Source organism: Hippocampus zosterae, chromosome 15, assembly GCF_025434085.1.
Source record: "Hippocampus zosterae strain Florida chromosome 15, ASM2543408v3, whole genome shotgun sequence".
NCBI classification, from domain to species: Eukaryota; Metazoa; Chordata; class Actinopteri; order Syngnathiformes; family Syngnathidae; genus Hippocampus; species Hippocampus zosterae.
In genome coordinates this window covers 1,072,556-1,089,458 of record NC_067465.1, presented here as the reverse complement: position 1 = coordinate 1,089,458, position 16,903 = coordinate 1,072,556, and the positions used below count along the sequence as shown (strand labels likewise).

Genomic DNA, 16,903 nt, shown 5'->3' with positions numbered 1-16,903 from the left:
TGCTTAGCATATAGTTCAATAGTTCAAATTCAACTATTGACAAAACAATGATTTCTAAAAAGAGGACAAACTAATGGCGTTGCACTATCCTGTAAGGATGCAAAATATTGATATTGTCCTTTATTAACGAGAAAAAAAAAACTTGATATGGAGCCAAACTAGTGTTCTCACACTGTTTTAAGGAAAAAAACAAAACTATTGATGTTACGCTTTCCTAAAACGAAAGCCCAGTACTGCTGCAGTATTTTCCTAAAAAGAAGACAAATGCCCGCTACGTCACTTTGCTAAGCAGAAGGCAAACAATTAAGGTTGCATTTTCCTAAAAAAACAACAATAACAACAACAAAAATCGATTGATTTACTTTTCTAAAAGGAAGAAGGGCAAAGAATATACGGACGGCTCCGATGAAATAGTTTTTGTGTGTTTGTTTGAGAATCGTTCATTTGGAGAACTAATGGCATACCGCTCAAACTATTTCCTCCCGGCGTACATTTATTGACAGTTTAACAATTGTGAGGAGATCCATTAAGCCCCCAGTCCAGGATATGCTTGACAGGGATTCATATTAGTCCCCTGGACAACTGTTGCTAACTCTTTCGCAATGTTGGCTCAACATCCGTCCAGAGGTCATACTTGGAGCGGAGGCCCGGTCAGACAAGCCAGACAGTCAGACAGGAGGGTTGAGGAGTTGTGGGGGTGTGGATTTAAGACGGTGAAGTGCTTAGCTGGGAGCTCCACCGCAAGGCCCGGATGAAATTGGAATTGGACGCGCACTCGTGCGCACATTGGGAGACGCGCCGCTCCCGTATCGCACCACAGCATCCATAGTGAGTTTAAAAAGCTGTGATGAAAGAAATTGTGTAGAACATTCCGGCTATAACGTCGACAGCGAATAAAGCATCTCTACCACCCCCCCTCCTCCTCCCGCCTCCCGCTGTCTCTCCGCTTGAGAGCCTCCACTAGAGTAAACTTGATGATGATGAAGCAACATTTTCCAGCCACTTCATCCACACTTGAACCCGGCATTGAGAAAAAAGAAAAAGTAAAAAAAAAAAAAAACGTTTCCAGGTATTGGGAGTCTTGCTGCAATGGGATGAGAAAAGGAAAAAAGTTTGGATTTCGGGTAGCACAGCCTGCTGTACTCGTTAGTGATATAAATCACGGGGCCCCTGCAAAAATGGGGCTCGGGTTGACCTCTGCGGCAAGGAAAAAAAAAAAAGGGGGGGAAATTTTCCAACATGAGCTCATCGGTTAGTTGACGGAAAATATCAGCTGACGGCAGTGACTCATATTGGAGAAGTAACACGCACACAAAAAAAAATGAACACATTTTTTGATAGGCAAGGAATCCCATTTTGGTCACTTTGGATGCGCCGCGCTTCATTTGAAGGCAGAATAAAAAGTGCAGATGTCTAAAAATAATCGAGAAAAATACGCTTGTTCAATTTAAAATGATTTTTGTGTAGTTTTGTGTAGCCGCAAACAAACCTGAGCCAAAATGGACACCGCACACATTACTCCAAGACAATAAATAAATTGAGAACAATTTTCTGAATATTTTTGCATAATTTTAAAGGGGGAAAAAAACGATATTTGGTAACATAAACCAGAGAAAAAAGATTGTAGGCAATAATAAAAAAGTTAGTCATAATGAAAGAAACTTTTATTGCACTCTTGACTGAATGTTATTAGTATTTTTTTTTTAAAGATGTACAGATAATATTTGCCAAATTTTATAGGTGAATTCATGTCAAACTTTCCTTTTCGACTAACCTCTTCCTCAGGTTCCTGGGCTTGGGGGGTATCCCTGTGGTTGGGGGTTTCACAGTCGGGACTGTAATGTTCACAGTAGTCATAGGCGGCCCGGGGGTCTGCCACGATCAGCAGCTGCTGGATGTCACCCTAGACCGTGACAAAGACAAACAACATCAGCTTAAAAAAAGAAAAAAAAAAAAGAAGCCATTTTTAGACACAAATGGAGTGTTTCCGTGCAAGCCGTTTGCGCCTTCTTCTTGAGCAACACAGCCCGGCCGTCATAAAAGGTGACGGTAAAAACACAACAAGCAGGATGTGGTCGAGCCCGATGGGCCGTAATCCTCCTGATTATAAAAAGGTGGTGAATCAAGGCTGGAGGCAAATCTGCAACCTATTGCAGCATCTGCCGCCGGTCCCCGTGCACGGCAGATAAATAACCAAGGCCTGTAGTTATCTTACGGACGTCTGGTTTTCATGAGCTTTTGGAAAAGGGAAATGACATCTGAACCGCGACGGACAACATGCGTCACTCTAAGGAAAGTTGAAGAATGTGATGGTTTCTAGTCAATCAGCAAATTGGAATAGTTGAAAATCAATCGCGATAACACTGTAACATCGTTTGAAAAGATTTTTTTTTTTTTCATATCATATAACCTCAACCTGGGGCGGCCCGGTAGTCCAGTGGTTAGCACGTGGGCTTCACAGTGCAGAGGTACCGGGTTCGATTCCAGCTCCGGCCTCCCTGTGTGGAGTTTGCATGTTCTCCCCGGGCCTGTGTGGGTTTTCTCCGGGTGCTCCGGTTTCCTCCCACATTCCAAAAAACATGCGTGGCAGGCTGATTGAACACTCCGAATTGTCCCTAGGTGTGAGTGTGAGCGTGAATGATTGTTCGTCTCTGTGTGCCCTGTGATTGGCTGGCAACCGATTCAGGGTGTCCCCCGCCTACTGCCCGGAGACAGCTGGGATAGGCTCCACCCCCCCCCTGCGACCCTAGTGAGGATCAAGCGGCTCGGAAGATGAATGAATGAATGAATAACCTCAACCTGAGCCAACATGGCTGACTAAGAATGTTGTGGAAGCCTCTGACTTCTAGCCAATCAGCAAAGGACTACATAAATAAACACAAATAAAGATTTCTAAAGTCACACATTTCTTGAAATAAATTCCAAAGAGATTTGCGTACACATCTTGAAGGCAGCATTTGGCAACTAAAGGTATGGATGAACTCCGCAGGTGTGCTTTTACTTTTTAGCATTGATGGCGAAGCAGTGTTATGACGACCGTCCAATAAACTCGAAAAGCGCTCCGCATATTTCTGCCCTCTTTTTTGCAATATGCTTCCATGTCATCAAAGTGAAGGGCAAGTTCAGAACATATTGCCGTAAATGTTCACAGCGGATGACTTGTTTTTTTTACACAGTTGCGACGCATTCTTCTCGTACGTCGAGACAGCGTTGTCACGAAGGACGCCAAGAAGCAACAACAAGCCGAGCAAACATGGTGATTTATTTGTCTGTTTGTCTTGCCTTTGTTAGTGTTAGTGCGCATGAACTTGTTGATATCCGCTCCACGTCCTCCATTCTCCGTTTATTAATTCTGCACTGTGGGATGTTTACGTTCAAATGTCGGCACTACGGGGACGCTCACGAGATTCAACGGAAAAGGACATGTCACAACATCCCCTTCCTGCTAAGCGAGACTCAACACAACCTAGCCGTCAAACTAAAAGTTACAATGAAGCGTTTCAGCCAAAATGAACTTGATGATGAAGATGACACTTTTGGCTGTGGGATCGATTTCAACTATTTTCGCCGACTTGCAAAGCTACGCTGAACACGTTCCGCCTTCAACTCAAATGAAAATGAGCCACTTTAGCAACGTGCAAAATAAATAAATGGATAAATCTTTGATTTGGGGCGGCCCGGTAGCCCAGTGGTTAGCACGTCGGCTTCACAGTGCAGAGGTACCGGGTTCGATTCCAGCTGTGGCCTCCCTGTGTGGAGTTTGCATGTTCTCCCCGGACCTGCGTGGGTTTTCTCCGGGTGCTCCGGTTTCCTCCCACATTCCAAAAACATGCGTGGCAGGCTGATTGAACACTCTAAATTGTCCCTGGGTGTGAGTGTGAGCGTGGTTGGTTGTTCGTCTCTGTGTGCCCTGTGATTGGCTGGCAACTGATTCAGGGTGTCCCACGCCTACTGCCCGAAGACGGCTGGGATAGGCTCCAGCACCCCCGCGACCCTAGTGAGGATCAAGCAGTTCGGAAAATGGATGGATGGATGGATCTTTGATTTGGATCGCTATGCCACCCCAATGACACGCACGAACCTAAATTTCCAACTACATGCAAAACTTAACGAACTCTTCGACGACACGAGGGGCCATCAACCATTTTGGAAATGACTTCCTGGGTAGCGATTAGAAACAAAAGGTTATGGAAATGACAATGTCCCATCATTGGTGAGCTTTTGTTAAAACAGGCCTATGGGCTACTCACGAGGTCCTTGGGGGCTACCGGATGCCTGCGGTGACCCCCTGGCCTACACTCCGACACATTCAGCCTTCAAGTTAACCATTTTAGCCCAACCGCTGAACTAAATGCAACAAACTGAGATGAAATGAGTGCCATTTCAAGATGAAGAGTTTTATTGTTTTTATGTCTCAATGACAACAGTTGATTTACTTTTACACTTGTAAGAATGGAAAAACTATACTTGTGTATGATGATAGCTTGACTCTGGCACAAACTAAAGGAAAAATATTGCAACATCAACAGGGGCAGACTGTCTCTCTACTCTCTCTCTACTCTCTCTTTCTCTCTCTCACCCTGATGACATCACTCTGGACTGCCCTTGACACCAATCATAGCCCACATGTGCGTGTGTCCAGGTCAGGACGTGACACACCATCCAGCTGCTTCTTCCTCCTCCGTATGAGCAACTCTCTTGCTTTATTTCTTATTGTCTTATTGCACTGACACAGGCGGAGCTGTGTAAGTGGAACAACACACGCAAATGGAGTTTGAAAAAAAAAATGCACAAGGACAACAATTAGCCAAGGGAAGTGTGCCTAACACTCTCCAGATTCGACAGACTTTTAGTAGCGGCGGGCGAAGGCTGAAGACGTCGACTGAGATGAGCAATGGTGCTTTTATGTGAAAAGGGCGGGTGGGATGGCATCACAGTAGGTACAATGGAATGTAGTCAGAACGCTAAACTCGACTTGAGTTGTAGCCCGGCGGCGGCTAATGGTTCGTTGAGATTCAAGCTAAGCCAAGTTCAGCGCTTCTTGCTTTTATGCTACGGGAAACTCAGCACCTGCTGCAATCATGCTGTCCTCTCAACACAACACTTCTTGTCTTCGTATGAAACTCAATTCTTTTTACTTTCATGCTAAACTAAACGCTTTTGGCCTTCACAATTAGCTAAATGGAATCGTTTTTTTTTTTTATTGTGGGCTAAACAATGCATTTTAGGTACAATGCAATTCAATTTCGATGCCTTTGTGCTAATCTCATCCCAAAGTCGGTACAATTAGCGGAGCTCACACACAATTAACTGGAACGGCACCATCTGTATTAAACATAAAAAAAATGGGAGCACAGAAGCGATAAACCTGCTGGGCGAGGATATGTGTCTACCAGCTGTGGAATGTGAGCACATGCTGAACATTACTCCAGCTTCTTGCACTTGCAAGACTCCGGCATCTGCCACCCAGCAGCAGGCTAAAGTAGGAGGCCCTTGTCTTTTTATTGAATACCAAAGAACCAATCAAAGGATGACGTAGGGCATGTTACACCCTGCGGCAGGACGAATAAAAATTCTGATCTGACAGATTTTCGCCGTGAAGCATCCAAGACGGCAGATGATCAATCACTGAGTATATCACACTAAGCGGGCTACGATGCATCAAGGCAACACATCTGCGACACGTCTGTCAGCTCGAAATCGGGCTACATTTGTGTAGTCTGACGTCGGCATTGGTCAAGGCTGAGTTTTACTTTCGGATGAAGATGAAAGACTAAAGAATCACGACAATCAGAATTCGAAGGTGAACGTATTTTGTGTCTGTGAACGCTTTTTAAAGTATGAATAGCTTAATATGACTTGTACTGAGTTTTACTGCACAGCCGCTAACTTCTCTTCACACTTAAATTACAATTGGAAATGTTTTTCAAACCATTTCAAACCAACGCCTGTCCTTGTAGGTTGCTTTACATTGCCGAATTATTTAAAGCTGCAAACGACAAATTCACTTTCCATTTTTTCCCGTGGCTGGGTCTGTATTTTCCGAGCATGAACATATGCAACTTTTTAGTACAGCCGGTTACGTCCCAAAGGTGTCAAAGGCGGATGACTGAAGTACAATCACAACAAAAACTGAAGTCAAAATACATACGGCTCATATTATGTGAACATGTGCTACAATAATTAAAATACAACAACACCGGACGTTAGTAATCAGCCATTAAGCAGGAAGCAATTATAACACAAGCTAACATGTGTTTCAATGTCGTTATAGCGTCTGAAACACCTCAATGTCTGCTTAACTTAGCTGGAAGGCCAAATGAGTTGCAGGTAGCAACAGAAAGGCTAAAAGAGTTGATTTACCTTTTCTAGCTTTGTGTGAATGCTAAAAATTGTAATTTTGTAGACAAAAATGTTGAATTTAGCTTAGCATGAAGGCTAAAATGTGTTGAATTTGGTTGGCTTGAGGACTATAAGAGTTGAATGTAGTATGAATTTAGCATGGCTGAGAGTTTTGGACTTAATTTAGCATGAGGTGATTTAAGAAAAAAAATAATCTCAAGCATGTTATAAATAGTGAAGAGTTGGAGAAAGTGTTGTTGTTAAGTCGTCTCCCATCAACTCATAACCACCTTAATTACAATCTTCAGTGCGGCTTCCAGTCTGGCGTTCTTTCCCTCATGAAACTAATTCACAACCACGGCTTTTTATGGCCCAATGTAACCATGCCGTATTTCCTTATCAACACTGTCAGGACATTTAACCGCGGCTGCCTCACTTTAGCCACAAATTAAAGCGTCAAATTCACATTTTCCATTCAGGTCACAACCTGCTTGACTTTGCTACATTTGACTGACTACAGAGTAGGCGAAAAGAAACAAATATAGTTTAGCGTGAATTTAACTTCCTTTGACATATGAAAGAGTTGAACTTTGTGTAAATGCTCTAGAAAATGAGTTTCATTACGGCTCAAAGTGCTAAATTCCGATTTACCAGAAAAGCTAAAACAGTTGGAATTAGCTTGAAATTTGAAAATGCTGAGTTGAGTTAAGCACAAAAGCAAGAAGGCTGAAATATATTCAGCGCATCTTACTGTAAAAGCTAAATGTGTTCCGTTTATTTTAGCGTTACGTTCAAAAGACTTGAGTATATATTACCGAGATTAGTAAAAGATCAGCATTTAGCTTAGCATGAATTCAACAAGATCTGCATTTATGTTTGCACAAAGGCTAAAAAAAATAAAAATCAGTGAGTACGGAAGCTAAATTGAACAACTTTAGCTTAACATAAAGGCTAAAGGAGTTGGATTTAGCTGAGCCGGACGTGTCGACTGGAGTTTACCGTGAAGGCTATAATAGTTTGGTTTAGATTAACGTGAAAGAGTTGACTTGAGTGTTGAGGTAGTAAGTGTAGTCTCTTTCTTAGCATGAAGGTTAAGAGTTGGGTCTGGGTAGCATGAAGGCTAAAAACATAATGAGTTGAACTCATGAGATGAGTTGTGAATGCAGGTAGGTCATGAAGATGCATTCGTACAAGTCCGGCAACATTCCATCAAGTCTCATGTTTGGCGTAGAAAGTTAGAAGTGTTGACTTTAAATTAGCATGACATGTTGAGTTATGGACAGTGTTGAGTTTGGCTTGGCGGGAGTAGCATGAAGGCTGCTAGTGTTGAGCTTAGCTTAGCACAAAATCATACATGGGAAAAAAAACAGTAACTTGGCCAAAAACATCTTTCCTCGACCAGCTTTACAATCAAATCAATCTCGTTGCCTTGACGCATTAAGCACCTCTAAAATGTTCCACCGCAAGAACGGAGAAAACAAGGGGTTCAAACAGGGATTCCAAAATGGCAAGTGGGGCTAACCTCAAAGACTTGCTCGTCCAGGATCCTGGTGCCGAAGACTGTGATGCCTTCCGTGTTAATGGCTGCCCCCTCTCCTCTGGCTAGCGTCTTCTTCACCTTTCTCTTACAGTCCACAATCATGGTGACGCTCTTCTTCTCCACACTGATGGCCACACGATGCCACCTAATGACCAACACACAGGCAATTATTCACATGCCAATCCTGGAAATGACTGAAATCCCCCGAAACGGGAGCTTCAACCCTAATATGATGATGGAGAAGACCGTGTGAAGAAAGCGGTCACTGATCACTCACTTGCCGTCGGCCAGGTTGATAGAGCGGAACAGGGGGTATTCCTCAGGGGCCGGTTTTCCGTGCTGGTCCTCGTACAGGAAGATGGGTGAGCGGCCCACCTCCACGCCCAACTGCTGGATGCCCTGCTGGTTGTACATGGACAGCAGGAAGGACTGTAGGCCTGATTTGGGCTTGACGGTGAACATGATGGAGAAGTCTTCTGGAAAAACTCCGCCTGGAATAAGTAACATGAGTTTTGATTAGCATGAATGCAGGACAGAAAGTGTCCATTTTAATTTTGGATGAGGGCAGGACGTGTCAACTTTAGTTGAGGATGAGGGGGAAAAAAGCATTGACTCTCTCTGGATTTAGCTTTGTGTGAAGGCTAAAATAGTTGATGTTAGCTTAGCATTAGAGAGTGACAAGCTGAGGTTTTTCACTCCCATCCCATCCCATTCCCGCAGAAAAAAAATCCTGTCCCATCCCAGTCGCAGACCGTGGTTAAAAAAAAAAAAATATATATATATATATATATATATATATATAGGGCGGCCCGGTAGTCCAGTGGTTAGCACGTGGGCTTCACAGTGCAGAGGTACCGGGTTCGATTCCAGCTCCGGCCTCCCTGTGTGGAGTTTGCATGTTCTCCCCGGGCCTGCGTGGGTTTTCTCCGGGTGCTCCGGTTTCCTCCCACATTCCAAAAACATGCGTGGCAGGCTGATTGAACACTCTAAATTGTCCCTAGGTGTGAGTGTGAGCGTGAATGGTTGTTCGTCTCTGTGTGCCCTGCGATTGGCCGGCAACCGATTCAGGGTGTCCCCCGCCTACTGCCCGAAGACAACTGGGATAGGCTCCAGCACCCCCCGCGACCCTAGTGAGGATCAAGCGGCTCGGAAGATGAATGAATGAATGAATGACTTTAGTGTGAAGGCTAAACCTGTGAAGTTATTCTTTAAGTGTAGGCTAAAAGATTTGAGTTTAGTATGAAAGTAGAAAAGCTTTGCATGGAGGCTAAACAAGTTGAGTTTAGCTGAAGTGAAGGCTATCGTGTCGCATTCACTTCAGCATAAATGGTAAAAGAGCGAGAAGTGCAAAAGACCTGTGTTTGACTTAGTATGAAGATTAAAATAAAGTAGTCGAGCTTAGTGTGAAGGCTACACGTGTCAAGTCAGCTCAGTGTAAAGAACGAGAACTCTTGCCTTCGCCATGTGTCTTTGTCTTTCCACATTAAACCAAAGCATCCAGACGGCCTCAGCGAGACAAAGTGTTCATTACGTCCACCGCAACGACTTTCGAAGGATTCTTTTATTCCTTTTTGATTTAGTGAGGTGCCCTCACTTCACGCAGACAACGACTCACACGGTCCACGCACTACAGGCTGCCCACCCTTGACCCACGATGCGTCATGGCAGCCTGTGTCTAATAAAAAATTTTTTTAAAAAAGTGCCAGACAGTGTTTGACTGTCTGCCGACTGCAGCAAAGTGGAGGCTGGCAGCAATTAAATTTGAGAAGGAGGCACACTGTATTGACGCTGGCAGTTTACATTGTACTTAACTAAATAGTGCGTCGCCACTTTCGCACACATGATTGGGTAACACGAAGCGGGTGTTGCTCTTTGTTTGTGTGATGATTAAACAGTGGAAGATGTTGATTTAGAGCTTCTGGGAAAGCTTTTTCATATCAGGGGCCATTTTGTGTTCTCAACAGAAATACAACTGAACACATGTTCCCTCGTTCTTCCTTTTTCATGGTTAATCCGAAAAAGGACAATTTTTATTATGACCCCTTGTTCTAACTACCGGTATGTTAGTTGACTTGCCTTATCCTGAAATATTTCTATATTTGGCACAATGGTGGAAAGGGTTTGGCTACTTTTTTGAGCATATTTTCACCAACGATTACTATACAGTATTTTCACATTTATAAGACACTACAACCCCCCTCCCCCCCATTCTTTGAACTCTGCGGCTTTTAATGTAAATCGATTTATTTATGAATTTTTACTGACGAGCCTCAAGCCACCAATATACTGTATTTCCCCATAGTCTCTTTTTTAACCCTTTCAGGGACAGCGGTCTTTAGGACATTTGCGTCATGAGGACATTAAAAAATGGGAGGTGATCTTCCCCTCATCATTTTTTTGGACAATGTTTTGCATCTGCCCGTGATGGAAAATTTGGACAATGCAAGAGTTGGTTCCCAACATTTACCTGGGAAGAGCTGCTTGGTCGGACTGCTGATCTGAGCGTTCTTGTTCACTCGGTAAGCAATATCGGGTTTGGAGCCTCGGCGCATTGTGCAGAAGCCGGGCGTTTTCTTGACGCCTTGCGGTGAGCTCTTGAAGTCCAAAGCCTTCAGGACGTCCACTGGCTCGGCTGTGATGGCAGAAGGGAAGAGAAGTTGCAATTTACTTCAGTTCAGTGAGAAAAACAGAAATTGCGAAAACAACGTTGTGCTGTTTTGAGAAAGCAGTTGTAATTTTACACAAAAGTATTTTTTCTGGAAATATATTTTCTCAAGAAAATTCACAACAACTGCAAAGATCAATGCTTTCTTTTTCTTTCATTCCTTCCATACATGATAACCAGAGAAACAAGACATTTCAATCGACTACACTTCATACACATCGTCAAAATTTTTATATTTTCCTTCGAGAGAATATCACATGATTTTCATGACAGTTTTTTAAGATTAAAAAAAATATATATATAAAGATAAAGTTACCAAGATAAAAAGTCTTATTTCATGGAGAAAAAAAGTCACGTATTTTGCTCACGAAATGTGCTTTTTAAAAAATTGATTGATATCATATTTTTAAGATGAGAAAGTACTTTGACAAGAAATCCAAAACCTGTTCAAATTCTGACATTCAAGACCTATCAAGCACCCCCTCACGAGCTAACTTAGAACAGACACACGCCCACACATGGTATTAAACCCTCATCTGAAAGAGAGGTGCCAAAAGGTCCCGTGAAAAGAAGGAATAATAGTACTCCAGCGCCTTCGTATTATTTCGAGAATATTTGCAGTTTTTTTTTTACGGCTCCCTTGTTTCTGCTTGGTTAACCATCCCAACTATTTAACGCTGGCCAACTGCCTCTTTTCTTGTGTCTGGCCCCCTCCCTCAATAATACACACTGCATTCCTCGAGCAAATCCCCGTTTTGTGTCCATTTCCTGTCACGTGATTACTTATCGCAGCGATGAGAAGAGGGGAAATGAGGCCGACAAAGCAAAAAATGTTTGAACGTGCAATTTGGCCCTTTTGTTCTACTGCATGCTTGGACTGCTTTGATCATGTCTGACGAATGTCGGAAAAAGCGCAACATGAGACTATGAGAGAAAATGACAAAACAACAACATTGGCTCACAGCAGTTTTCTCATTGTTTTCTCCTCGGTTATTGTCCGCAAACTAGCTGGTAGCCTATAAGGCAGGGGTAGCCCGCGGACTGGTTGTAAGACGTTTTTAACAATGAGCAGTGTGCAATTGCAGCTTGCGACAAATCTTTCTATTATTATTATTCTCCTTCTGTTTGTTTCATCTGCAATTTAATTTAGCAAGTCGCCTGCGAGCTAGCATACTAGCAAACTTACAAAAAATACATTTCCTGGCGCAATTTATTTTTCTGTTGGTGCCACATGAGACATGATGACACTGCTCCTCCCTGCTATTGCTAACGCTATGAACCAGGAAGTAGCCTGCTCGGTATCATACAAATATGTTTGGGGGGTGAAATGGTGCATTTTCTCTTCACAGCAGTGCCACCCTCTCAAAGCCCACCATCCCCACTTTAGAACGATCATAGTACACTCCTGCTCACTGACTCGCGCTAACAGTACTTCCCGACTACAATTTGCGCTATTTGGCGGGGAGGAGCAGTAATATTGGAACTCAAGTGGCGAAATGAGGCAGCAAATTCAGCAAACAAATGGATCATGGCACGTGAAGCAAGGGAAGTGCTGATTGTGCGGTTCCTGTATGGGTGGCTGCCTGTTTGGTCGGGATGGCTGCGGGGAGGTGCCGAGTGGTGGTGGAGCTTCTGCTGGAGCTTGAAGTCCACATGCTGAAGCCATTATGGGCCTGGCACCACTCCCTGTGCAACACTCACCCCCCTTTAGTAAAACATACTCAAGACTAAACTCAGATGGCCCCCAACTTTCTCTCCTACTTCTGCTTCTTTGAGCAAACTTTGCGAGGCGTAGGTCCTTGTTTAAAAAGTGGTTATCAACTATTGCGTTGTAAAGTGGGTATTTACTAGTTTATTAATGCTTTATGAAGTGGTAATACACTAGTTTTTAATGATTTAACACGTAGTCAAAAACCTATATTAATGATTTACAAAGTGGTTATTAACCAGTTTAGGAATGCTTTCCAAAGTGGTCAGTGGCTCGTTCATCTTGACTTTGATTTCTTTCTGTGTTATTAATTGCTTTTTATTGATGATTTATAAAGTTGTATTCAGCAAGTTTATTACGGGTAAAATTAATGATCAATACTTGAAAAAGGGTTGTTAACAAAATTGTTGATACCTTATCATGAGTATTTGTAATGGTTGAAATTGTTATCATCTAGTTTCTTAATGCTTTATGAAGTGATTAGTTAATTAGTGTTTTATGAATTGGTTCCGAACTAGTTTTCTAATCATTTAAAAAGTGCTTATTAACTACTTGAATGATTCGCCCTGTGGGAACCGGTTCAGGGCGCACCCTGCCTCCTGCCCCAAAAAAACTGGTGGGATAGACTCCAGCGGTTCTGAGAATGGATGGATTATTGATTCACAATGTCGTTATTAAGTACTTCAGTTATGATTCATAAAGCGTTTTGTAGCTGTCAATACTTTTTACAAATCTTTATTGACCTTAATAATGCTTAACTGGTTTGTTAATGATTCATGAAGTGTAAACTAGTCAATTAATAAAGCACTTTTGAACTTCTTGTCAAATGCCATATACGGAGCTTAGTAACCCGTTTGCTGCCAAACTCTAAACATTAAGTGGCTGTGAACTACTTTGCTACTGCTCTATACAAAAGAAACAAAAGGCTTTACTGGATTGACGTATGTGTGACAGAAGCTTGCATGTACCTGATCGTGAGTCATCAACCAGTGCTGAAAATAACTCTTTACAAGAGAATTTATATTGATGTTATAAACACTTTATAAACAATGAGGCATTTATAACATGTCATTAGGTGTGTTTAGGCTACCGCCACATTTATTATGTTTTACTGATCTAGTTAAAAACCACTAAATAATCCACTTATAAACCCCCTTCAGGGACTGTTTTTCCATTTTCTTTATGCATGGAGATTTTTTTTTCTGTCAATCAATCAAGGGTGGAGCGGGATATAAATGTCACATCAATCGTGTGATCAAAAGGGACCATAATCATATGTTTTAAAAAAAAAAGTCTCTGTTGAAAGACTGTGCCGAGCTACTGCTTCTTCTCTGAGAATTTGGGAATACCTTTTGTGCATTACTGCATACCTCGAGGCCTCATATATTCCAGATGTGGCCCATTGCTTAGGACACCCGCCCATCTAGCCGCCAGCCCCCCCCCCCCTCCATTCCCACTCTTCACTTTCCTCCCTTCGATTTTCTTCTTCCCACCGCACGGCACACTGTCTCGATCCAGCATTGCAGCCAGCCGAGCTCCAACTCGAGAGATAATCAACTAATGACCGCGATTGCTTTAATGCAGTGTTTGCGAGCCGTCAAGGCAGCTCATTTGTCAACGTGTGTCAGCAGCCGCGTGTCTGCCGTGTTAACAAGCTCCAGTGGGAAAGAAAAAAAAAATAAATGTGATTACCTGCCTACGGTGCGTGCAGGGACACGAAGGTAAAGGAAGAAAGAACTCACTCAAATCATTTCAAGGCAACACGGCAGACATGGAGGGGAAAAATTCCATCCATGACTATTGGGTTTGATGTGGAATTGAGCTGTGATTACGACGGAATCTTCTCCCGGGGAGTTTTTTTTTGACAAGAGACTCTCTAACGAGGTCTGGCAGCAATGACAGCAATTAAAGCCCGCCCCCTCAGAGACCCTGCACATTTTTGCGGGTGCACATGGTGCAATTATGGTGAGCTTGCATCTCAATCATGGTGGGACAGGAAGACCTTTCATGATTACACAATAAGATGCAAACTATTGTTGAGGAGGGTTCACGTCAACTTGTGAATAGTATCATCTACTGCCTCATGTACAGTTTGGAAACATTTTGTTTTTTTACGACCTACAATGCTGCCGACTATTGCTGCCGCTCACACTGACTTCTGTATCATACTGCATAGAAACTATTTATTCATATGCCGTTTTCCATTGATGTAGGCTACATGACTTTTGTTACATACAATGCTGCTGACTATTGCGACTGCTGTTCACATCTCCATATTGACTGCGCCATCTAGTCATGTGAAGTGTTTCACTCATCCATAGAGCGTTATTTGGCTTCATACAACGCTTGCTGACTATTCTTGTTGCTAGTCACATCCACTTCTGTACATGTGATAGCTATTTATTCATCAACAGTTTGACATTCATATACTTACTGGCATTCATGAAGTTATTATTTCGCAATATGTCCATAGATTCTGGTAACGCGATGCTGCTGACTATTCTATATTAATGGCATCTATTTATTTGTCGCATGCAATGCGGCTGACTAACCTTGCTGCGGTTCTTATTCACTGCTGGAAACAGAGTATCTAGTCATTGGTGTACCGTTTGCCATTAATACAGAAAGGAACTATAAATGTAGTTTTTTTTGGGGGGGGGGGCGCATACAATGCTGCTGACTATCCTTCCTGCTTTCCACATTCACTTCTGGTTATCGTCGCTGTCCTGTGAAAAAAAACATGCCCGTTCAGGTAAAAATTGTAAAAAAAAAAAAAAATCGGCGTGTTTTTCCACAAGACAGCAACAATATATAAAACATCCATTCACGCACAGTTTGCTACCGTCATCTGGATATGTGACTTTTTCCAAATCCACTGCTGCTGACTATTTTTGTTGCTCATGGGTTTGAATCTTGGTCGACTTACAGTAAATCAAAATTCCCCAATTGCAGGACCCATGAAGGCCAACCAAAGGCTTCTCCTCAGAAATGTCCATATCTTTTGGCTTTGAAATGAGGCCAAAAGAACAAATATTTGAAAGCATGAATCTTACAAAGCCAGCAGACGCATGTGTGGCTTTTTGATTTTATTCCTGGCTAGAGCCTGCACAGTATGGATGTCTCTTTGGCTCTCCCAGCACTATCCTTCAAAGCTCGACGTTAATGTGACCCACATATGTGCTTTTAAACCAGTCAAAATAGTCGAATCCCACTCCCCCCTTCCTTTTCCATCAACGCCCCACCATTTTTTTGGTTTTGTGTGTGCGTGTGCATGTGCGTGTGTGTGTGTTTCGTGGGTGGGTTTTGGGGGATGGCTTGGATAATATTAGAGCGATGGAAAAGATATCCATGTCTCAGATTTCATCACCATAAAAAAAAATTAAGCACTTTATTTATTTATTTATTTTTGGTAATAATGTTTGTTTATTTCCAGAGTAACAAGAAAGGCCCGTATTATTTCAAGTCTCTGTTTCTCATTATCCCGTGCGTAAAAGTCGTGCGTAACATAACTCTGGAGAAACGGAGCTGCCCCGTAACACAAGTGGCAGTTTGATGACCGACAGGAATGAGAATAAAGCAAGTGCACAGCCAGCACCATGAGTGCGAGCAAAAAAAAAAATCCATCGCTCACCTTAGCCAACCACACCTAAGAAATGAACAAATGCGGGATCATGGGGTGCGCACGTGCTAGCTCCAACCCTCCAATCACTTGTAAGTCGAACGTGACGCCAGACGTCTCGTGAAAGGAGTTTACGGAAGGTTTAACTGTGCGTAAAAGGCACACAAGTTCAACTCAACAAAAGCTGCCAATGCAAGGTGCAAGAGCTCGCCGAACCAGCAATCAAGACGAGAAGTCATCCGTAGTCATCATTTTATCAAATCTAACGCGAAAAAAATAATCATCCGATTAGGAAGGTTAGAAGGCCTAATTAGCATTTTTTTAAAAAAGGCTTCTTACCTGCTCTGACAGCGGCAGTTTGTAGAATTATAACGAGCACGACAGCGGCGAGCGTGGACCACCGCAGCCACCTTTTCGTCCTCCACCTGGCGGGCCGCCTTTGCGTCTCCATGGTGATCGCCCGCGCGGCTGCTGCACGAACTTTGGTGGGTAAATTGAGAAAGTTTCAATTCAAATAAATCCCCCTGAAAAAAGTGTGTGCGCTCGCACTATTACAGCTCCATGTGGGGGAGGAGTGACGATGACTGTGGCGGCCTGACGAGAAGCTCCAGACCGGCTTCCCCCTTTCTTCAAGTGCAGCGGCACACTGATGGTGGAGCGCTGTCATGAAAAAAAAAAACATGCAGTCGGGCTCCTTGAGAAGGGTTGGACCAAGACCAATGAGGAGGATACTCACAGAGGAAAAGCCGCCGTTCATCAAATCACCACTCTGGAAAGTTCTTTCCACGCCCCCCTTACACCTCCCCCCTTTGGTCCTCCCTTCACCTCCATCATCTTTAGCAGAGCATCACCGGCTTCAGGTGCAACTCGTCCCAAATCACATCAAGACCTTCCAAAAAGCAAAGGGAAAAAAAAGTGGTGTTCAACTATTCTGTTAAAAAAAAAAATCGAATAAAACTTCAAAGAGTTGAAAGCATCATCACGCGAAACTGGCACATCTCGGCATAATCGAGCTTGACTTCACAGAAC

At 43.1% G+C, this 16,903-nt stretch overlaps 1 protein-coding gene across 2 annotated transcripts in view; it reads right to left on the bottom strand.

Annotated features, from left to right (window-relative positions):
* The window catches only part of LOC127616267 (collagen alpha-1(XI) chain-like), a 50,346-nt gene extending 33,778 nt beyond the window's left edge, over positions 1-16,568 (bottom strand). For both annotated transcript variants that reach the window (XM_052087761.1, XM_052087762.1), the window contains exons 1-5: positions 16,214-16,568; positions 10,350-10,514; positions 8,160-8,373; positions 7,865-8,027; positions 1,775-1,903 (exon numbers count right to left, since the gene is read on the bottom strand). In XM_052087761.1, coding sequence (XP_051943721.1) covers positions 1,775-1,903; positions 7,865-8,027; positions 8,160-8,373; positions 10,350-10,514; positions 16,214-16,325 — 783 coding nt within the window. In that variant the 5' untranslated portion in view covers positions 16,326-16,568. The remainder of the gene's footprint in view (positions 1-1,774; positions 1,904-7,864; positions 8,028-8,159; positions 8,374-10,349; positions 10,515-16,213) is intronic.
* Positions 16,569-16,903: the final 335 nt, after the last annotated feature.